Raw genomic sequence first — 23,063 nt, forward strand, 5'->3', positions numbered from 1 at the left:
GCACCGCGTGCAGCGAATGGGCCGGAATAGCAGCGGCGGCCATTGGATAAATAAAAGAGGACCGTGTTGGAGCACGTGGCGCTAACTTTTAAAAGGAAAGTAAGAGGCGTCTCAACCGACGCGTCTTCCCGTTTGCCGCGGGATTGAGCCACCCTCTGTCCTTCCCTGGCAACAATCAGCCGTGGAACGAACAAGGGGAGAAACAAGCCGGTGCACGCCGCTCCTCTAATTAAAATTGTTACAATTTAATAAGCCCCGGAAATCGCCATTGCCGCGTTGAGAGCCGTAAAGAGACGGGAAGAGGGAGAAAGTGATAGGCGTCGACAAACGAAGGAAATCGGATGAGATGGAGGAAAAAATTGACAGGGAAGAGAAGAAATGACAGGGAGGAGAGAAACTGACAAAGAGAAAAATTGACAGACATGAGAAAAGTTGACAGGGAAGAGAAAATCTGACAGGGAACAGAAAAATTGACAGGGAGGAGAAAAAGTGACAGAGAAGAGAAGAATTGACAGGGAAGAGAAAAACTGACAGAGAAAAGAAAAATTGACAAGATGTATTCTTCCAGATGGAATGAAAGCTTGAAAGTTGGATGTGACGTGTCTTGATGCAATCTAGGTTGCACTGGTGACCAAAGAGTGAACGAGACATGTTCATCATCCGAGCAATTGTTTAGGATGAGGTCTCTGTCAACGTCATAAACTCTGTCAATATTTGGCAGGAGCGACGTAAGCAGAGCTTGAACGTTGATCAAGATCCCTGATGAGACGGTAGTCACCTCGACTGGTTGCAAATTTATACAGGAAGACTTACACAAAAATGGACCTTGATGGAGCTTCTCACGGCTAGGATGTAGACGAAGACGTAAATGAAAGCATAGACGAGGACATAATGAAATCCGTGGACAAAGACATAGGCAAAGACACAGGTAACGTCATTAGCGAAGGATAGAGACATAGACAAGATCATGAACCAAGAATAAACAAAGACATGGACAAAGTTACGATCAAAGCCAAGACGAAGACAGAGAAGAGAATAGCGAATTTGTGGACGATTAAGAAAGATAAGAAGAGAAAATTGCGCAACTCTACCATTCTACCCAACCTGGAGTCTACAGGTTCTTCTACTCTGCCAGAATTAAATAGGACTTATTGACGAACAACGTAGTTATCTTGAAAATTTAATCAAAAAATCCGGTCGTCCTTGCATCATTCGATAATACCTCGAACGATCAGAACTCGTTACAATTAATCGCAGAATCAGAAATCAGTGGTCCAAGGAATCATAAACGGTATTCGAGACATGTCACATCGATTTAGGGTCTGGGAAGGTGGATGCCAAGCATGTTTTCAATCACATCCCTGAAAGGTTCGAGGTCGACTCCGTCATCGATGACCTTCTGTCTCATTTCCAGGAACAGAGGATTCGTGTACAGGGTGTTGATGATGGTCTGGAACTCTGGGGACTGAAGTCTCGTCATGAATTCTTGGAACGCCGGCGAGGTTTGCATCTTCTGGTTGTACAGAGTCTTGAGTTTGTCCAGTGGGAGAGTGGCGACCACGTCGTGGACCATAGCTTTCAGACCACCAAGGTTGGAGAGTAGCTTGCCGATGGGTTTGGGTGGTACGTAGTCTTCCATGCCGAACAGATGGTGGATCTTATTGAGCAGTCCGTACATGTCCAAGCCAGAGTCCTCCATGAATTGCACCAGTTGCTGGTACTCGGTCAAGTTCTCGACCACGTGGACCAGGTTGTGGAATCTGTCACTGTACATGTACTCTATCGCGCGTTGCACCTCGTCGTCTTCCAAGTAAGATAGCACCACCTGCTGGATCGCTTTCTGGTCAACCAGAGCCATGAACTCGTGGATGTCCCTTGACAGAGCCTTGGATGTCATCACGCTGGCTTTGACTTCGATCACGGGGAACTCTATGCCGAGGACGGTGTAGATGATGTCCTCGACCAAGGTCACGTCGAGTCCATTACGGACGAGCATGGCACGGAATTGCAGCCAACGTTGGTTCGCGTACAGGTCGTTGACGAATTGCTGGTTGCCCTGGGACTTGAGCTCAGCGACGAAGCCGCGGAAGGCCTCGGATTCCCTCATCTTCTTCACGTAGCCATGGATGAACAGGTCGTAGGACACCAGTGCCTTCACGTCCTCGAACAGACCTTTCAGTCCACCGGTGATCTGATCCCTGATGACAGAGAACTGCTGGTACGCTGGGATCCCCACGATATTGTTCAGTTTGTTCAGCACTTTGTCGATGTAGACTCCGTTCGTCTCCAGGAAGTTGGTGAACTTGTGGAACGACTGGATGCCCTCGACCTCTGTCAGCATGGTCTTGAACTCGCTTGTCTGGAAGTACGCCAGCAGAGATTGGAACTCCGTGTCTTCGGCGGCGTATTCAAGGACAACCTCCGCCACTTGGTCCATGGGGATCAGGTCTAGGAAGTACTGGATGTCCTCGTACAGCTGACCCTTGCCAAAGTTCGGCAGGTAGTGGCAGTTCACCGTTGCGAACGCAACGAACGCCGTGAACAGGATCGCTGAGAACTTCATCTGTAAAATGGACGGTACTGAATGAACCACTGAACCCAGAAGAAGCTGCTTTAAGTACTGAATGCTTTCTATGGAAATAGGATCGTGTCTACAGTGTTCACTGAGTCCATGCTTGAAGTATTTTGACACATTTTAGGGGACTTTTGAAAGAATTTAAAAAATTTTAGAAGAATTTTGAAAGAAAAATAGGAAATTTAATTTGGAAAGGATTCTTGGTAATAGAGAGTATTGAAATTTGATGGAGAAATGGTATAGGAAGCAATGAAAGTATAGAAGATCGTCAGGTCTAGTAGACTTAGTAGAAGAATTATTTTGATTATTTAAATTAATACTTGGTAATATTCTTGGAACTCACCTTTACTCTGCGAGAAGAAATTAGTAGATGATGAGACTCCCAGCGTCCGATTTATATATATACAATTATCGGGACGAGAAGTACAAGAGAGGGCACTAGATCGGTTGAGAAAAAGATAAGATTTGATCGGTCGTGCACCTGTTTCCAAACAGCACCTGTGTGATTAATACTTCGTTGATTATCAGTGAAAAATTAATAAAATCAAGGAATCTCCAGAACAAATATGACATGACTTTTGTTTTCATCGTCCAATCGACACTTCAATCAGATCAAACCTGGTGACAAACAAATATTCATTAACCTTTCAAGCGATTATTAGTATAACAAGAATGTGATTAAATTAGGCCCAGGTAAATTGCAACTATTTCATTTGAAATCATTTTTGGCATTTGTCGAATAATGTGTCTTATTATTTATTTGTTTAAAAATTTTCTGGGTGTTTTATTTTTAGTGAACACTTCTTGCGTGAAGAATATGCAAATAAACGTGTTCTTTTTGCACCTGCACGTTTTGCAGAGCATACGATTTTGGGTTGTCTCTTTGAATTTTATTTTGCTTCGTCTCACAGTGAGTTTTCTGATCCTTTCAAGCATTTCTTCGTCATTTTGCAATGTACTGTCTCAGATTCGTTTGTAAAATCAAAATCAATGCGTACGAAATAAGATTGAATTATAATTATTGCAATCAGTATAAAGCAAAATTTAAATTTCACAATTTGAAGGATTAGTGTTTTGTGCAAAGTTTCAAGTAAAAATTTGAAAGATTAGTATTGCATAATCAAAATTAGAATAGTATCGATAACATCGGGCAGTTTTATCTGTGTTATCTTCGCTCGAAGTCTCGGGCTTGAAGCCTGACAGTATGCAACCCGCCATTGTGGCTGACAAACGGGCTAGGAAGCTTCGAGGGATTGTCTGTCAGTTATAGAAAGATTCATGTGTAATTAAAGTTGTGAAGAAAAATTTTAGTCAAATTTTAGACTTTTGTTTGACAGACCAATTTTGTATGTAATGAAAAGATGCAGAGAGTATAATGAGAATTAAAATAATTGTGCCATTTGTGATTTTGGATAAGGCAATTAATAAAAATTGGAATAACTGTGCTATTTGCGATTTTGGGCAACATAATTAATAAAAATTGGAATAACTGTGCTATTTGTAATTTTGGATAGGACAATTAATAAAAATTTGAATAACTGTACTATTTTTTATTTTTGGTGAAATAACTAATAGGAATTACAATAACTGTGCTATTTGTAAATTAGGGTATGATGACTAGTAAAAATTAGAATTACTGTGCTATTTGTAATTTTGGGCAAAGACAATTAATAAAAATTGGAATAACTGTGCTATTTGTAATTTTTGGGCAAGACAATTAATAAAAATTGGAATAACTGTGCTATTTTTGATTTTGGGTAAGATGACTAATAAAAATTGGAACAACTGTGCTATTTGTAACTTTGGGTAAGATGACTAGTAAGAATTAGAATAACTGTGCAATTTGTAATTTTGGGCAAGAGAATTAATAAAAATTGGAATAACTGTGCTATTTGTAATTTTTGGGCAAGACAATTAATAAAAATTGGAATAACTGTGCTATTTTTGATTTTGGGTAAGACAATTAATAAAAATTGGAATAACTGTGCTATTTGCGATTTTGGACAACACAATTAATAAAAATTGGAATAACTGTGCTATTTGTAATTTTGGATAGGACAATTAATAAAAATTGGAATAACTGTGCCATTTTTGATTTTGGGTAAAACGACTAATAAAAATTAGACGACTTCTCTGAATAGCGATGGTTCACCATTGTGGAAACCCTCTTTCACAGTTCCTGAAGTTGCTTAATGTAGCAGATATTCTTGGTGTTGCAGTGGTGCTAGAAGAGACAAAAGAAAAAGGAAAGGATACATTTCTTCCCGGACCTGCTAGCGGACTCATCAGTAAGGCTACCTAGCAGGCCCTGCCTTAGACAGGAGTACCATCGAGAAGGTGCATATGTAGGAAACAGAGGGTCTATCTCGAAAGTAGAAACCCCTTAAAATCCAAATCCATCTTTTGGCAAATGCACGTGAGCACGATGGTCGCCACGCCATGTCAGTGACAATTAACGCAAAACGAAAGTTAAATTATATTTCATTTATTTCAGATTTGATATCAGAATTTTCGTCACCACGAAAAAATACTGGGTATAACGAGAAATTAAGACTGATGAATCTTCGTCTCATTGTGTTACTGCAAGTTTGTGCATAATTTTAATCCATTGCAAAATATCATAAAGATAGTAAGAGTATATTGGTTTTATCTTTCATCTCGTTTTCAATATCTAATTTATTATGACATTAGTCACCCTATTCTCATACTTTGATATAGCTGTCATAAATCTGATTCGATATTGAATTTCTCGTGTTGAGATAACAGCGAGTAAGATTAATTTGATTATATACGAACTCTAAAATTACAAAATACTACATAATTAAATATTCCATAATATTATATTCTCAGTAAAGTTTAGAATATTTTGTCGATTAATTGATTCAGTATAAATTGCATATAGAGCAGGTTCATCCTAAGATATTCAAATTCATTAATTCCAATATATTTCTACATGTATGTTCAAATAATTTATACCGACTGTTGAGCAATCTTGTAAGGTGAACAAATAATTTCCGATAAGAAAGAAGTTTGATTAACATCGAAAAGCAAGATAAGCCCCGTTAATATAATTATGAAAGACAATTATTGAAACACACGAAAAATTTGTCTTCCCTACAAATCTTCTTTCCCCAATCCTCTAGCATCATACAATCGCGATCATGCCAATCCCGATAAGGATAATCAATTCGAGCTAAAATTAAATTGCTACTTTAAACTTCTATCAAGCAATTCCAATCAATTAGAATACCCAACTGTTCAAAAACTATTAATATTCACGAAAATCTATAAAAGCTAGATGAAATAATTCAGTATGCAACCCGCCATGCAGAGTCACCAGCAGGTTAAGAAACTTCGACAAACTTTTGTTGGCAGATGAACTGCAATTAATGAAACGATGCAGGGAGTACAAGGAGAACTCGAATAACCGTGCTATTTGCAATTTTGGACGAGAAGACACTCTGAATGATGAAACTGGAGGGAATATCGAGGGATTCAACGAGAGTCGTTTTGATTATGCTTATTTATTTACTGTACTTAACGCTATGCAAATGAAAGAACACGAATATCAACATTTAGACGGTGCATGGGACAGTGAGGCCGAACTCGTTTTCCAAGAATCTTTTGATGTCATTGATGTTGACGTGGTCTCTCGTAGCCATGGCCAAAATATTGTGGAAGCGAGCGTCAGCGCAGACTCTGTTGACGATCGTTTGAACGGGTGTTGAGCCCATGAATTGTACGAAGTCTCGGAACACAGTGGACGTGGCCTTCTTCTCGTGCCACAAAGCCATGAATCTTTCTCTGGGCATCAGAGCCTTGATGTCATCGAGGAAGCCACGGATTCCTCCGGTGATCCTCAGAGCGCGCACACGTTGCAGAGGTGGAGTGAGTGGCGTCAGGTTCAGGTAGTCGTTGACCTTGTTCACCAGGCTGTAGATATCGACACCTGCGGTCTGGATGTAGTTCAAGACTTGGATGAACTCTGGCATGGATTCGATGTCTGTGATCAGGCCCGTGAATTCCTGTGAATGTAAGTACGTGACCAGCCGTTGGAACTCGGCATCCTCAGCGACGTATTCCTTGAGGATGGCGTCCATTTTCTCGACGGGAACGAGATCTACTAAGTCTTGCACCTCGTCGGCGAGGGCACCATTGCCTGAACGTGGCACTTGCCAGGCGTTCAGGGGGCTGAACAGGGCCACGACGGCCAAAACTGCGAGAGTGAATTTCATCTGGGAACGCAGAAGATGAATATAATTATAACAATGAAGAATTATAATAGTAAATGAAAGTGAGAAGTATTTTAAATAATATCGTACATGATAACTGTTAATAAATGAGAAGGAAAAATTTCACAAGTAATGTCGTGGCTGAGAAATGTTAAAAAAGGAGAAAGAAAAATTTTGTTAATACAGAGTGTCCCAAAAATATGTATACACACTTTAATGCCTTATTCTTTCTAATTTATTTTTTCTGTAATCTGTAATCCTAAATATATACTGTTTTTATAATCACGCAAAGTGTGTATACACTTTTTTAGGACACCCTGTAGTATGAGTAACATATGTTACAAATAATATAAAGTGAAGAAATTTTATATACATCATTGGGAGTGGAAAATGACAGTAAATAAGAAGGAAAGATATTAGGAATAGAATTCTGAGTGTGAAATATTATTAAATAAATATTAGGAGGAAATTGAATGTTTATTTTTGGGAATTAAGTAATAATATAGGAATATTTTTAGTTATGGTTATGTGTCTTCAATCATTTTTCTTCAAGTTTATAACATTCTCATTCGCTTTTACTATTTATAATAGAAAGATATTAGGAATAGAATTCTGAGTGAGGAATATTATTAAATAAATATCAGAAGGAAGTTGAATATGTATTTTTGGGGATTAAATAATAATATAAGAATATTTTCAGTTATGGTTGTATGTCTTCAATAATTTTTCTTCAAGTTTATAACATTCTCATTCGCTTTTAGTGTTTATAGTACAAGTTACTGAATATTGAATAGACTACAACTATTTGTATAAGAATTTCTAAGTATAATTATTTTTATTTGAAGATTAGTATTCAGAGATGTAGTGAAAAATTGTTAGTTCACTTACCATGTTGCTTCCTCAATTGGATTCGAATGTATAATTGTCGTACCGTGCGGTAACTTATATACTCATTTAGCACTGACCTATTATCCAATACGATAAGATAGTATCAGTCGATTTTCATAAACAATTTTGGAATATTAGATAATAATAAAGATAATATTTATTTACTCTTAGATTAGTTCCAGCGATCCAAATTGCCGATAACTTGGGTCATTAGAGTCTGTCCAATATAGCAGCCCGAACGAAATTAAGAAATTCACATAGAAACATAATTGTTACCAATATACATTTATTATCGTTATATCATTTTCATCGTCGTTATTTCCCACATTATCTTTGCGATACAGGTATGACGAATAGTAATTTTACCATCAATATCCCACTGGAATAAAACGTCGTAAATCCAGAGTATACCAAATTTGATTTAGATCCTCCATAATAACTATATTAATATCGGCTTTATACGCCATTTTGGTATCGTCCTCTCCAAGAGTTCCAAAGTTTCGACACGTTGCAGAAGTTACTTGATTACAAGCTAAACTGCTAAGCACAGCTTGCGGGAGAAAGAAAGAGGGACGAATTCATCGTTACACGATCTCAGCCAATGGCAATAATCAAGGTTCCCGGGATACCTAATTGCCGGATGTCGCAACAACGACATCGTAATTGTTCTCCAAACAGGCAACCATAGATTCGACGTTCCACCTGTGTTCAAGTTGCAACGGCGTGTCGTATGAAATAATTTTCTCCCTAGGTAGGCAAATTTTTGCTCGATATTATGGCACCACGTGGTAGTAACAACCTGCTATGGTGGCTCATCGTTTCCGGTTTAACAGCTTTGAAGATTTTCGCAACGAAACAAGGGGAGACTAAGGAGAATGACTCCATAGTTGGGGGTCCACGCGACTCCGATTAGGGATCCTGGTGACGACTATACTCTTCGAAATCGAAATCACAATTTCGTGATTGGGTTGATCTTCGACGAGTATTGAACACTCGTTTCTTTACCATTAAATTTAATACAAATTTTTTAAATATGGAGGTTACCAGTTCGTAGTGGTAAAATAGAATTTTGGAGACTTGTAAAATATTATTTCAGAAATAAGAAACAGTAATTTTCCAATTTTTGATGAGCAACTACGATGATCATCTATCATGAAGATTATAATATTTTTTATATATACAAAATTATTCTACTTTATTTTAATCTCTTATTTTTATTTCGTGTCTATTTTTTATATAATATTCTTTATATGAACAAAATTATTTTATTTTATTTAGATCTTTTATTTTCATTTCGTGTCTAGTTATATTCTTTCCAATATAATATCGAATTTTAATTTTTGTAATTTTGCAAAATAATTTCCGAGAATTCGCAGAGTTTAAAATTGTCTAAATATAAATTGGAAGCTCTGTTTTATATTTCATTTATTTATTCCCTCCTTATTTTCTCTTTAATTTTCATTAACTATATTAATTGAGCAATTAACATTCTTTGAGTGCCTGTAATTGTGTCAAACATTAAATATACTTTAAGAGCTTTCTATTTATTTTTCATTAAAATTGAAACACGATAGTATACCCTTTCTTATGATCCAAATATTTCCTGGCTATCCCAAGGAGAAGTTTAATTCTATAGACTTCTGGTGTACACTATAGTTAGGTATGCTATTATTACACTAACTTATTACATACTAACGATCGGTAGTTCCACTGGCAAGTAGTATAATATTAATAAAACGATGTATCGCCTATTATTATAAATCGGTGGTTGCAATGTCGAGGACAAAGGTGGCCAAAAAGAAATCGATAGAGGAATGCTTTTTATTCGATTAATAAAAATTATCCATGGTTGCTATTAACAATATTTTCTCGTTTGTTGCAGTTGTACCTGACTTACGCACAGAGGGATTAACCTTCTCGATGTTTTGGCATGCAAGCAGCGATAACATCAGGTGAGTGTCCTACACGCTTATCTGTTTGCATGCTAACCAGATAAACGCGAAGTGGGCCGTTATTGACCACATTTGAATATGTTATTTGACCGATCGTTCACCGAGATTCTGTGATAAGCGATCAAATTCTCAGGCGTGTTCTATCGATCACATTCTTCCCAGTTCGATCTTTCCTCTCTGTTTTTGTAAACCTGTTGCCTACCGAAATGAGCCATCTTCTCTATTTTCGATCTTGATACGCTCTGGAAACTTTTCTGTTTGATTGCACCTCTTATACTTGTCCTACTCGAAATAATCAGATGTACAACGTGATAACGAAATTCGTGATTCTCGAACGACTTTGACGTGGCATATATTGGCATAGAAAAATACCAGATGAATGATTGAATTAAGGTGATGCTTTTCTCGGTACTATATAATTTTTATAATTTTATAATTTTTAAATAGGAGTTTGTCTGGTACTATATTCTTTTATACTTTTCTTGGTACTATATATGTACTTTCCTTGATACTATATATATAAATTTTATAATTTTATAATTTTTAAATATGAATTTGTCTGCAGGGTTCGTTGAATATTAATTCGAAGGGCCTCATTATATAGGAAGAGCATTTTGGCAGAGTTTTGGTGGAATTTTAAATTAATTTTGAAGAAATTTTATAATATGGAATTAAATTGATAGTAATAGAATCCTAGTAGGAAATATTGAAATTTCGTGGAGAATTAATATGAGAAATTGGTCAATCAAAGAATGGAACATCGCAAGACCAGTTGACATCGTGAAAAAATTTAAGTACGTGATTTATATGTCATAATTTTCGTGAATTTCGTCAACGCTCTGGGAATAGGTTAATACCTATGAATCTTCAAGCGTTCGATTTATATATGTACAATTATCGCGCTGAGAAGTACAAGAGAAGGTAGTACTTCAGTTGAGAAGAAGATACTTATTTTTATTTCGTGTCTATTTTTTATATAATATTCTTTATATGAACAAAATTATTTTATTTTATTTAGATCTTTTATTTTCATTTCGTGTCTAGTTATATTCTTTCCAATATAATATCGAATTTTAATTTTTGTAATTTTGCAAAATAATTTCCGAGAATTCGCAGAGTTTAAAATTGTCTAAATATAAATTGGAAGCTCTGTTTTATATTTCATTTATTTATTCCCTCCTTATTTTCTCTTTAATTTTCATTAACTATATTAATTGAGCAATTAACATTCTTTGAGTGCCTGTAATTGTGTCAAACATTAAATATACTTTAAGAGCTTTCTATTTATTTTTCATTAAAATTGAAACACGATAGTATACCCTTTCTTATGATCCAAATATTTCCTGGCTATCCCAAGGAGAAGTTTAATTCTATAGACTTCTGGTGTACACTATAGTTAGGTATGCTATTATTACACTAACTTATTACATACTAACGATCGGTAGTTCCACTGGCAAGTAGTATAATATTAATAAAACGATGTATCGCCTATTATTATAAATCGGTGGTTGCAATGTCGAGGACAAAGGTGGCCAAAAAGAAATCGATAGAGGAATGCTTTTTATTCGATTAATAAAAATTATCCATGGTTGCTATTAACAATATTTTCTCGTTTGTTGCAGTTGTACCTGACTTACGCACAGAGGGATTAACCTTCTCGATGTTTTGGCATGCAAGCAGCGATAACATCAGGTGAGTGTCCTACACGCTTATCTGTTTGCATGCTAACCAGATAAACGCGAAGTGGGCCGTTATTGACCACATTTGAATATGTTATTTGACCGATCGTTCACCGAGATTCTGTGATAAGCGATCAAATTCTCAGGCGTGTTCTATCGATCACATTCTTCCCAGTTCGATCTTTCCTCTCTGTTTTTGTAAACCTGTTGCCTACCGAAATGAGCCATCTTCTCTATTTTCGATCTTGATACGCTCTGGAAACTTTTCTGTTTGATTGCACCTCTTATACTTGTCCTACTCGAAATAATCAGATGTACAACGTGATAACGAAATTCGTGATTCTCGAACGACTTTGACGTGGCATATATTGGCATAGAAAAATACCAGATGAATGATTGAATTAAGGTGATGCTTTTCTCGGTACTATATAATTTTTATAATTTTATAATTTTTAAATAGGAGTTTGTCTGGTACTATATTCTTTTATACTTTTCTTGGTACTATATATGTACTTTCCTTGATACTATATATATAAATTTTATAATTTTATAATTTTTAAATATGAATTTGTCTGCAGGGTTCGTTGAATATTAATTCGAAGGGCCTCATTATATAGGAAGAGCATTTTGGCAGAGTTTTGGTGGAATTTTAAATTAATTTTGAAGAAATTTTATAATATGGAATTAAATTGATAGTAATAGAATCCTAGTAGGAAATATTGAAATTTCGTGGAGAATTAATATGAGAAATTGGTCAATCAAAGAATGGAACATCGCAAGACCAGTTGACATCGTGAAAAAATTTAAGTACGTGATTTATATGTCATAATTTTCGTGAATTTCGTCAACGCTCTGGGAATAGGTTAATACCTATGAATCTTCAAGCGTTCGATTTATATATGTACAATTATCGTGCTGAGAAGTACAAGAGAGGGTAGTACTTCAGTTGAGAAGAAGATAAGATTTGATCGGTCGAGCAACTTCCAAGCAGCACTTGTAACACTAGTACCTCGTTGATTATCAGCGAAAAGTTTATATCAAGAAATTTTCAAAACAAATATGGTGTGATTTCTGCTTCTATCGTCCTATCGACAGTTCAATCAGTTTAGTTTTTGGAACAAACAAGTACTCGTTAACATTTTAAGTGTTTGCTAAAATGGAAATATGATTAAATTGGGCCCACGTAAATTGAAACCATTGCAACTTATGTCTTATTATTTATTTGCCTCAAAATTTTCCGGATATTTTATATTTAATAAACACTTCCTGCGTGAGAAATGTTCAAATAAACATTTTCTTCTTTCATCTGCACGTTTTGCAGAGCAAACGATTTTACATTGCATTCCTGTGTTTTATTTTCGTTTCACAGTAAATTTTCTGGTTCTTTGTCGCATTTCTTCCTTATTTCGTAACGTGGTTATAATCAAATTTACAATTTCAAACCACGAATACGAAATTCCATTTTAATTATTGCAATCACTACGAAGCAATGTGTTAAATAAAAATTTGGAAAAAAAGTATTCTTTTGGATATATATATAATTGCAATTGAAATAGTATCTATAACATGGGGGAGTTTTATCTATGATATTTTCGTTCGAAGTTCCGATCTTACAGCCTGACAGTATGCAACCCGCCAATCAGCGTCACCAACCGGCTAAGAAGCTTTGACAGACTTTTGTTGACACATGAACTGTAATTAATGAAACGATGCAAGGAGTAAAAGGAGAACTCGAATAACAGTGCTATTTGTAATTTTTGACGAGAAAACACTCTGAATGGTGAAACCAGAGGGAATATGGAGGGATTAAACAAGATAAGTTTTGATTATGCTTATTTATTTACTGTACTTAACGCTATGCAAATGAAGGAACACGAATATCAACATTTAGACGGTGCATGGGACAGTGAGGCCCAACATGCTTTCCAAGAATCTTTTCACGGCAGCAACGTCGACGTGGTCTCTCTTAGCCATGACCAAAATATTCTGGAAGTGAGGGTCAGCGCAGACTTTGTTGACGATCGTTTGGACGGGTGTTGAGCCCAAGAAATTGACGAAGTCTCGGAACACAGTGGACGTGGCCTTCTTCTCGTTCCACATATCGATGAATTTTTGTCTGGGCATCAGAGCCTCGATGTCATCGAGGAAGCCACGGATTCCTCCGGTGATCTTCAGAGCACGCACACGTTGCAGAGGTGGAGTGAGTTCCTTCAGGTGCAGAAAGTCGTTGACCTTGTTTGCCAGGCTGTAGATGTCGAGACCTGCGGCCTGTATGTAGTTCAAGATTTGAGTGAATTCTGGCATGGCTTCGATGTCTGCGATCAGGTTCCTGAATTCGTCTGACTGTAAGTACGTGACCAGCCGTTGGAACTCGGCATCCTCAGCGACGTATTCCAAGAGGATGGCGACCATGTCGTCCAGGGGAACGAGGTCCACTAAGTCTTGCACCTCGTCGGCGAGGGCACCATTGCCTGAACGTGGCACTTGCCAGGCGTTCAGAGGACTGGTCAGGGCCAACACGGCTACGACTACGAGGCTGAATTTCAACTGGGCATAAAGAAAATAAATATGTAAGTGTCTGTGGAAAATTATTACAGCAGATGAAGATGAGAAGTATTTTAAATAATATCATGTGTGATAATTGTTAATAAATAGGCAGGACAAATTTTGTAAATGGTACTGAGAGTGATAATTATTAATAAATAAATTTCGAAAGTAATTTAAAAATTGGGAGAAAGGCGAAAATGAATTTTTGGGATTGCTGTAATATTATAAGAATATTTTCAATCATGGTTGTTCGTCTTGTAAATAATTTTTGTTCGAGTTTTGAACATTTTCTTTCGCTTTTGGTATTCGTAGTACAAGTTATTGAATATTGAAGTGGCTTCAATGATTTTTATAAAGATTTCTAATCTAATAATTTTAGTTTATTCGAAGATTGGTATTCAGAAGTGGATTGAGAAATTATTAATTGACTTACCATGTTGCTTGCCAAATTGTATTCGAATATACAGTTATCGTAGACCGTCAGTGGTTTATATACTCACTCAGTACTGACCTATTATCTAAAACGATAAGATATTATCAGTCGATTTTCATAAAAAATCTTGTAATTTTCGAAATATTAGGCATAATAAAGATAATATTTATTTACTCTTGGATTAGTTCCAGCGATTCAAATTGCCGATAACTTGGGTCATTAGAGATACTATCTGTCCAATATGGCAATCTGAACAAAATTAATTCACGTAGAAAGACAATTTTCTCAGATATATCCATATATTATCGTTATTTCTCACATTATCTTTGAAGCATAGTAATTTTACTGTCAATATCCCGCTGCAATAAAACGACGCAAAGCCAGAGTATACAAAAGTTGATTTAGGTCCTTCATAATAACTATATTAATATCGGCTTTATACGCCATTTTGATATCGTCGCCTCCAAGAGTACCAAAGTTTCGACACGTTACAGAAGCTACTTGATTACAAGCTAAACGTCTAAGCACAGCTTGCGGGAGAGAGAAAGAAGGACGAATTCATCGTTACACGATCTCAGCCAATGGCAATAACCAAGGTTCCCGGGATACCTAATTGCCGGATGCCGCAAAAACGGCATCGTAATTGTTCTCCAAACGGGCAACAATAGATTCGACGTTCCACCTGTGTTCAAGTTGCAACGGCGAGTCGTATCAAATTATTTTCTACCGCTGGCCAGGCAAACTTTTGCTCGATATTATGGCAGCACGTGGTAGTAACTGCCTGCCATGGCGGCTCATCGTTTCTGGTATAACGGCCTCGAGGATTTCCGCGACTAAACAAAGAGCGACTAACAAGGAGAGTGCAAGTCCTGCGGAGCACCGATTTAGTTGATACTTTGCAGGTTTGTAGATATCGTTATGCAGTTTAAGAAAATATATCATTATAGCCGCAACTGCTAAACAATTTTTGAGATATTTACGATTAAAGTTTTATTACTTCATTAATTATAGATTTATTTCGAACAGTTTCCAAATGGAGTTGTGGTCTAACGATGACATTCGAAAATTCCTATGCTTGACCGAGAAGTACAGAGATTGGATAAAAATGGATGGAAAGGCTCCGACAGTGAAAAGTTAACGAATAACTCAATTTCCATGATTAATTTATGAATTTTTATAATTGCATTGCAAAGCTGGAACTTTAGGCAACATGTACAATTTTTGTAAAGAATTTAACGCTAATTGGTTAGTTATTACTTATTATTTGATGGTGTACATGATTTCGTAACAACGACCGTCACGATCTTCCGTGAAAATATTTAATTCTAAACGAAACTAGAAGCAGAATGTGAACAAAAATGATATGTGAACATGTCCTAGGATATGGTTTATATAATGCGTGCATGAAGTTCATAAATTGACTACGCAGAAAATAGTAATTAATGATAAACTATTGGTATGTACAGCAAGAATTCAAACAGGTCACCTAAATCCACGTGAATTGGTAGACGAAATAAATGAAATAATAAAACGACATAAATAACTAACACACATTCTCTTACCTTTTTTTTATTCGCGTAAGAATCCTATAAAGTTTGCTATATTCTTTAATAAATTCAGCCCAAACAGTGGTTTCAACTAGACAATCAGCATTTATTTCTTCACCTGGTAGACAACAAATATGCAATGGTACACCTTTACAAATGGTGTAAGTTGTGAGCCATTGTTTTTCCACCTTTTATTAGTGATAGCAGAACTTGGTTGTGGAAAGATAATACTCTGTTGAAATAAACAGACATGTGCAACAGTAGAAAAATATTGGACTCATGGAATATCACCAGCGTAGAGCTATGAGGTGTCAAGAATTATATTTTAGAACAAGAAAAAATTGAAGCATCAATACAATTATGTTATGATACATCTGTTGGATTCAAGGTTGGCTAACCATGTAACATACAAGATACAAATCTTTGATGTTAAAGTAAAGTTTCATAAAATGGAGATGGCTCTGGCGACAGAAGGAATGAAATTAATTTAGGTGATGGCCTCTTATAACAACTAAATATAGTGAATATAATGAGATTGAAAGGTTTGTTGTATTCCTGGTCTAAATAAATATTAATATCAGTGGGCAAAGTCAATGATCATTCCTAATGTATTAAGTTTCAGAATGATGGAGCTGAGGTGTATAAAGAAAAGGGAGAGGTTCGAATGAAAACAGTGAGAAGAGGAAATGCATATTGTGTCAAATCAAGAAACATAAAAGAAGCAGCATATGTATCAAGAGAGAAGGATGTGTGACACCAACATGCAAATATGAGGATCACTGAAAAGATGGAGAATGGATACTTGGTAATAGTTATAAAAATTAAAGATAAATGGAATATAGGATGTGAATATAGCATTAAGACACAAATGTGTAGAAATATCTATAGGAACTAAGAAGCTATAAAAGCAGCAGGAACTGTGGCACATGGAATTGATTGGGCCAATAAAGCTAACGTTAACAGGAGGTAAATGGTACGTCTCACCTGCTGATGATTATTCGAGAAAAGAACCATTTGATTGACTAATTTGTAAATGACTAAAGATTTAATATGAAATATTATTGACGCAAGATTCTTTTCATATAGGAGACTTACAAACACAAGTAATATTTATATGCAAGAGCCAGCCACTAAGGGTAAAGTAATAAGTATTAATTATTAATATTTCAATGGATTGTATATCTGTTTTTAAAAATTTAACCACTATACAGTATTTACTTTCTCAATTTCTATATTAATATATTAAATAATTTCTAATTTGAATTACAATAATAAATAATAAATTTTTATAAATTTGATCTTAAAAGTATTTTACATTAATAAAACTAATACATTTGTTATAACTAGGTTTAATGAAAACAATTGATGGTGATATTCAGTTAAAATTATGGGCAAAAGAAACTTCAAAAGTATTTAGAAATTTCATACAATTATGTATGGAAGGTTATTAGGATGACGCTGTATTTCATAGAATTATCAAAGAATTTATAACACAAGGTGGTGATCGCACAGGTACAGAAGAAGGTGGTAAAATATATGGAGCCATTTAAAGTGAGACTGTATTTAAAAATAAAATGAATTCCTTTCTTATTCAAAAATAATTATTGGACATATGTGTTTTAGGACAAATTTCATACAATATTACTTTTCTGTCGACAAGATTTAATTGCTATGCCTAATGCTGGAAAAGATGACAATGGTTCCCAATTCTTCTTTACTCTTAGTTCTACACCAGATTTGCAGAATAAACAAACAATCTTTGATAAAGTTACTGGAGAAACTATATATAACATAAATTTGAAGAAGCACTTATAGATGTGGTAAATTTAATGTTTACATGAAAATATATCAAAAATTGATATAAATATGTTTCCTCTTTTTTGTAGGATGATAGACCACTTTATCCTCCAAGATTGATAAAAACTATAATTTTGAATAATCCATTTTCTGATATTATACTAAAAATAATAGTACAGGAAAGTGAAGAAGCAAAGAATAATGTATATGTGAAATTTTCAAAGTGAATAAAAAGTTCCTAAGCATATAACCATCGTAGTTTCATTTTATTTTTTACCAACGAAATCACTCGCCTTCATCTGACTTCATGTATGTCTGTAATTAATTCATCAACCTGTATAATTGCATGGCAAAAGCATAGCCTCAGCGAGCTTTCTAATATAATTCTAGACATGAATTCCTTCTTATTTAATTCATTATTGGTGATTATTATATACAGTGTTGGAACCATTGTCGAAAATAATAATGGTTTGTTTTTCCATTGGTATAATGGAATAATTAATAATACCAATTCATGAATTAATTATAGAAATTTGGAATTTTTCGCAACAGAAATATATTTATAATTGCTTCAATAAAACAACTGTTGGTGATATTGAGTTAGAATTGTGGGCGAAAGAAACTCCAAAGGCATGTAGAAATTTCATACCATTATGTGTGGAAGGTTATTAGGGTGACACTATCTCTCATAGAATTATCAAAGGAGTCATAACACGAGGTGGTGATTCAACAAGTACAGGAGAAGGTGGTAAAATATATGGAGAATCATTTAAAGTGAGACTATATTTAAAAATGAAATGAATTCTTTTTTTATTAAAAAACAATTATTGGATATATATGTTTTAGGAGGAATTTCACACGAGATTACGTTTTTGTCGACGAGATTTAATTGCTATGGCTAATGCTGGAAAAGATGACAATAGTTCCCAATTCTTTCTTACTCTTAGTTCTACACCAGATTTGCAGAATAAACATACAATCTTTGGTAAATTTACTGGAGGAACTATATGTAACATGCTTAAACTTAAAGAAGCACTTGTTGATGAGGTAAATTTAATGTTTACAAAATAATATATCAAGAATTAATATAAATATAATATTTTCTCCTTTTTGTAGAATGATAGAGCAGTTTATCATCCGAGATTGATAAAAATTATGATATTAAGCAATCCATTTTCTGATATTACACCAAGGATAATAGTACAGGAAAGTGAAGAAATAAAGCACAGTTCAAAAACTAAAGCAGCAGCAGTAAGATAAAAATCATATATGTTTGTAGAATTTAGTCCTGATAGTATTATTCTTTACAATGAAAAATTTTGTTACAGAGATTTCAATCTTTTATCATTTGGTGAAGAAGCAGAGGAAGATGAAGAAGAATCTGTGATACTAAATAAAAAGTTTCGCGATAAGAACAAATCAGCTCATGATCATTTAACTGATCCAAAATTAAGTTCACAACCAGCTATTGAAACCCCTGGACTTGTAAATAAAAAAAGGAAGGAAGACCGTAGTAACGATTGAGAAAGTGACGATGAAGTAAAAACTCAAGAAGAATTAGAAGTTATAAAAAAAGAGAAAGAGTTAGTTTATTGTTTACATTATAACTATGTTATAGAAAGTAGGATTTTTCATTGACTGTCTTATATTTATATTTTCCGGGTAATAAAGGAAAGGATAAAAAATAAATTGATAGATATAAAAAAAGAACCAAAGAATTATGTTGTTAATAATTAACGTGTATATGTGAAACTTTGAAAGTGAATAAAAGGTACCTAAGTATATAACCATCGTAGTTTCATTTTCTTTTTACCAAGAACAAAATCACTCGCTTTCATCTGTGACTTAATGTTCGTTTATAATTAATTCATCAACTTTTATAATTGCATAGTGAAGACACAGCCTTAGCGAGCCTACTAATATAAGTCTGGATATGAATTCATTGTTATTTAATTCATTATTGGTGATTATTTACCATTGCTAAAGATACTAATGGTTTGTGTTTCCATTAGTGTAATGGAATAATTAACAATTTCAGTTTATGAATTAATTATAGAAATTTGGAATTTTTCTCAACAGAAATATATTTATATTTGCTTCATTGACATTATTAAATATAAGAGACAAAGTTTGATATTTTACATCGATACTTTATCACATAGCTATTTCAAAGATGCAACATTTTCCCGCTAAAAAAATACCTAGCATTTCCGGCTGCAGCCAACTTCCAGTTGGCGGCAAGCGGGCATACCGGTAACAAATAGCGGAATGTTCTCACGCCTCAAAGGGAAACATTAAATCTCAAAAGGTTTCGTGAAGTAGTGATATTGCTGATTGACGTTATAATTATTTTACGAAGTTCAAGATTACTAACTGTGAACATTTCTTCCGTGGTAATATACTACATGTGAAAAAAAGGGATGTGCAAAGTGCTAAATCGTATAACGATATATGTGTAAAATAACGTGGTGTGAGTGCGGGATCCTATAATACTACCGCATTGTCCGTTACAATCTGCTGTAGAAGATTCTAGAATTCGACAGTTCGTTGGAATATTTGTTCAACATTACTCTGTATAGGCAGCTTTTTAATAATTTGTTCAATTTTTCTTCGAACTTGACGTTCAATTGCAACAGAGTTATGTACTATCTCTTCTACATTGTAAATTTTAATTGTGGATTAGAATATTTCGTTACTACTGCATAGAATAGACTCTTCTCGAACCAGTAGAGCAATAATATTACGATTGAATGAGCACATATGAAACAAAGTAACGGGAAAACAAGTGCCTGTGAAATCGTTCTACACACTATACTTTTTTCGCCTATATTTCTGAAATTAGGTGCTTCGGTTAGATTTTTTCGGTGTAACAGCGTACAGTGAATTTTTCCTTAACGGGATAGGATATTTTTTTTGCGTTTCGAGCGTGCGTTTTGGAATAATAGTGCCGAAAGTTTCAGTGGCTCTCTGATCGTGCTGCGCAATAGACTTTTTTGCTCTCTATCTTCGAAATTAGGCTTTTGACACCGATGTTTTTCATTTATCAGCGTAGGGTGAATTCTTCCTTAACGGGATTGGTTATTTCTTTTGCGTTTGGAGCGTGCGTTTTGGAATAATAGTGCCGAAGGTGTCAGGGGCGCGCAGATCGTGCTGCGCAATAGACTTTTCTGCTTTCTATCTTCAAAATTAGGCTTTTGGCCCCGGTTTTTTTCATGTATCTGCGTAGAGTGAATTCTTCCTTAACGGGATTGATTATTTTTTTTGCGTTTGGAGCGTGCGTTTTGGAATAATAGTGCCGAAGGTGTCAGGGGCGCGCAGATCGTGCTGCGCAATAGACTTTTCTGCTTTCTATCTTCAAAATTAGGCTTTTGGCCCCGGTTTTTTTCATGTATCTGCGTAGAGTGAATTCTTCCTTAACGGGATTGATTATTTTTTTTGCGTTTGGAGCGTGCGTTTTGGAATAATAGTGCCGAAGGTGTCAGGGGCGCGCAGATCGTGCTGCGCAATAGACTTTTCTGCTTTCTATCTTCAAAATTAGGCTTTTGGCCCCGGTTTTTTTCATGTATCTGCGTAGAGTGAATTCTTCCTTAACGGGATTGATTATTTTTTTTGCGTTTGGAGCGTGCGTTTTGGAATAATAGTGCCGAAGGTGTCAGGGGCGCGCAGATCGTGCTGCGCAATAGACTTTTCTGCTTTCTATCTTCAAAATTAGGCTTTTGGCCCCGGTTTTTTTCATGTATCTGCGTAGAGTGAATTCTTCCTTAACGGGATTGATTATTTTTTTTGCGTTTGGAGCGTGCGTTTTGGAATAATAGTGCCGAAGGTGTCAGGGGCGCGCAGATCGTGCTGCGCAATAGACTTTTCTGCTTTCTATCTTCAAAATTAGGCTTTTGGCCCCGGTTTTTTTCATGTATCTGCGTAGAGTGAATTCTTCCTTAACGGGATTGATTATTTTTTTTGCGTTTGGAGCGTGCGTTTTGGAATAATAGTGCCGAAGGTGTCAGGGGCGCGCAGATCGTGCTGCGCAATAGACTTTTCTGCTTTCTATCTTCAAAATTAGGCTTTTGGCCCCGGTTTTTTTCATGTATCTGCGTAGAGTGAATTCTTCCTTAACGGGATTGATTATTTTTTTTGCGTTTGGAGCGTGCGTTTTGGAATAATAGTGCCGAAGGTGTCAGGGGCGCGCAGATCGTGCTGCGCAATAGACTTTTCTGCTTTCTATCTTCAAAATTAGGCTTTTGGCCCCGGTTTTTTTCATGTATCTGCGTAGAGTGAATTCTTCCTTAACGGGATTGATTATTTTTTTTGCGTTTGGAGCGTGCGTTTTGGAATAATAGTGCCGAAGGTGTCAGGGGCGCGCAGATCGTGCTGCGCAATAGACTTTTCTGCTTTCTATCTTCAAAATTAGGCTTTTGGCCCCGGTTTTTTTCATGTATCTGCGTAGAGTGAATTCTTCCTTAACGGGATTGATTATTTTTTTTGCGTTTGGAGCGTGCGTTTTGGAATAATAGTGCCGAAGGTGTCAGGGGCGCGCAGATCGTGCTGCGCAATAGACTTTTCTGCTTTCTATCTTCAAAATTAGGCTTTTGGCCCCGGTTTTTTTCATGTATCTGCGTAGAGTGAATTCTTCCTTAACGGGATTGATTATTTTTTTTGCGTTTGGAGCGTGCGTTTTGGAATAATAGTGCCGAAGGTGTCAGGGGCGCGCAGATCGTGCTGCGCAATAGACTTTTCTGCTTTCTATCTTCAAAATTAGGCTTTTGGCCCCGGTTTTTTTCATGTATCTGCGTAGAGTGAATTCTTCCTTAACGGGATTGATTATTTTTTTTGCGTTTGGAGCGTGCGTTTTGGAATAATAGTGCCGAAGGTGTCAGGGGCGCGCAGATCGTGCTGCGCAATAGACTTTTCTGCTTTCTATCTTCAAAATTAGGCTTTTGGCCCCGGTTTTTTTCATGTATCTGCGTAGAGTGAATTCTTCCTTAACGGGATTGATTATTTTTTTTGCGTTTGGAGCGTGCGTTTTGGAATAATAGTGCCGAAGGTGTCAGGGGCGCGCAGATCGTGCTGCGCAATAGACTTTTCTGCTTTCTATCTTCAAAATTAGGCTTTTGGCCCCGGTTTTTTTCATGTATCTGCGTAGAGTGAATTCTTCCTTAACGGGATTGATTATTTTTTTTGCGTTTGGAGCGTGCGTTTTGGAATAATAGTGCCGAAGGTGTCAGGGGCGCGCAGATCGTGCTGCGCAATAGACTTTTCTGCTTTCTATCTTCAAAATTAGGCTTTTGGCCCCGGTTTTTTTCATGTATCTGCGTAGAGTGAATTCTTCCTTAACGGGATTGATTATTTTTTTTGCGTTTGGAGCGTGCGTTTTGGAATAATAGTGCCGAAGGTGTCAGGGGCGCGCAGATCGTGC

General features: G+C 35.9%; 3 protein-coding genes across 3 annotated transcripts; all 3 read right to left on the reverse strand.

Annotated features, from left to right (window-relative positions):
* Nucleotides 1-1,315: 1,315 nt before the first annotated feature.
* LOC108546059 (uncharacterized) lies at nt 1,316-2,566 on the reverse strand. The gene has a single exon (XM_017897977.1). It carries the CDS (start codon nt 2,561-2,563, stop codon nt 1,316-1,318), a length of 1,248 nt encoding a protein of 415 aa, XP_017753466.1. The 5' UTR covers nt 2,564-2,566.
* Nucleotides 2,567-6,150: 3,584 nt separating this feature from the next.
* On the reverse strand, nt 6,151-6,810 carry LOC108546055 (protein G12-like). Its single transcript, XM_017897974.1, has one exon. The coding sequence runs from the start codon at nt 6,808-6,810 to the stop codon at nt 6,151-6,153; it is 660 nt and encodes a 219-aa protein (XP_017753463.1).
* Nucleotides 6,811-13,213: 6,403 nt separating this feature from the next.
* On the reverse strand, nt 13,214-14,319 carry LOC108546056 (uncharacterized). Its single transcript, XM_017897975.1, has 2 exons — nt 14,307-14,319; nt 13,214-13,873 (listed from the first exon to the last, which is right to left on the reverse strand). Exons 1-2 carry the CDS (start codon nt 14,307-14,309, stop codon nt 13,214-13,216), a joined length of 663 nt encoding a protein of 220 aa, XP_017753464.1. The 5' UTR covers nt 14,310-14,319.
* Between the last annotated feature and the right edge of the window lie 8,744 nt (nt 14,320-23,063).

This window comes from Eufriesea mexicana, unplaced genomic scaffold, assembly GCF_001483705.2.
Source record: "Eufriesea mexicana isolate 0111107269 unplaced genomic scaffold, ASM148370v2 scaffold571, whole genome shotgun sequence".
Lineage (NCBI taxonomy): Eukaryota > Metazoa > Arthropoda > Insecta > Hymenoptera > Apidae > Eufriesea > Eufriesea mexicana.

Excerpts from the sequence above, each read along its gene's own strand:
- LOC108546059 (XM_017897977.1), bottom strand. The coding sequence starts at position 2,563 with ATGAAGTTCTCAGCGATCCTGTTCACGGCGTTCGTTGCGTTCGCAACG.
- LOC108546055 (XM_017897974.1), bottom strand. The coding sequence starts at position 6,810 with ATGAAATTCACTCTCGCAGTTTTGGCCGTCGTGGCCCTGTTCAGCCCC.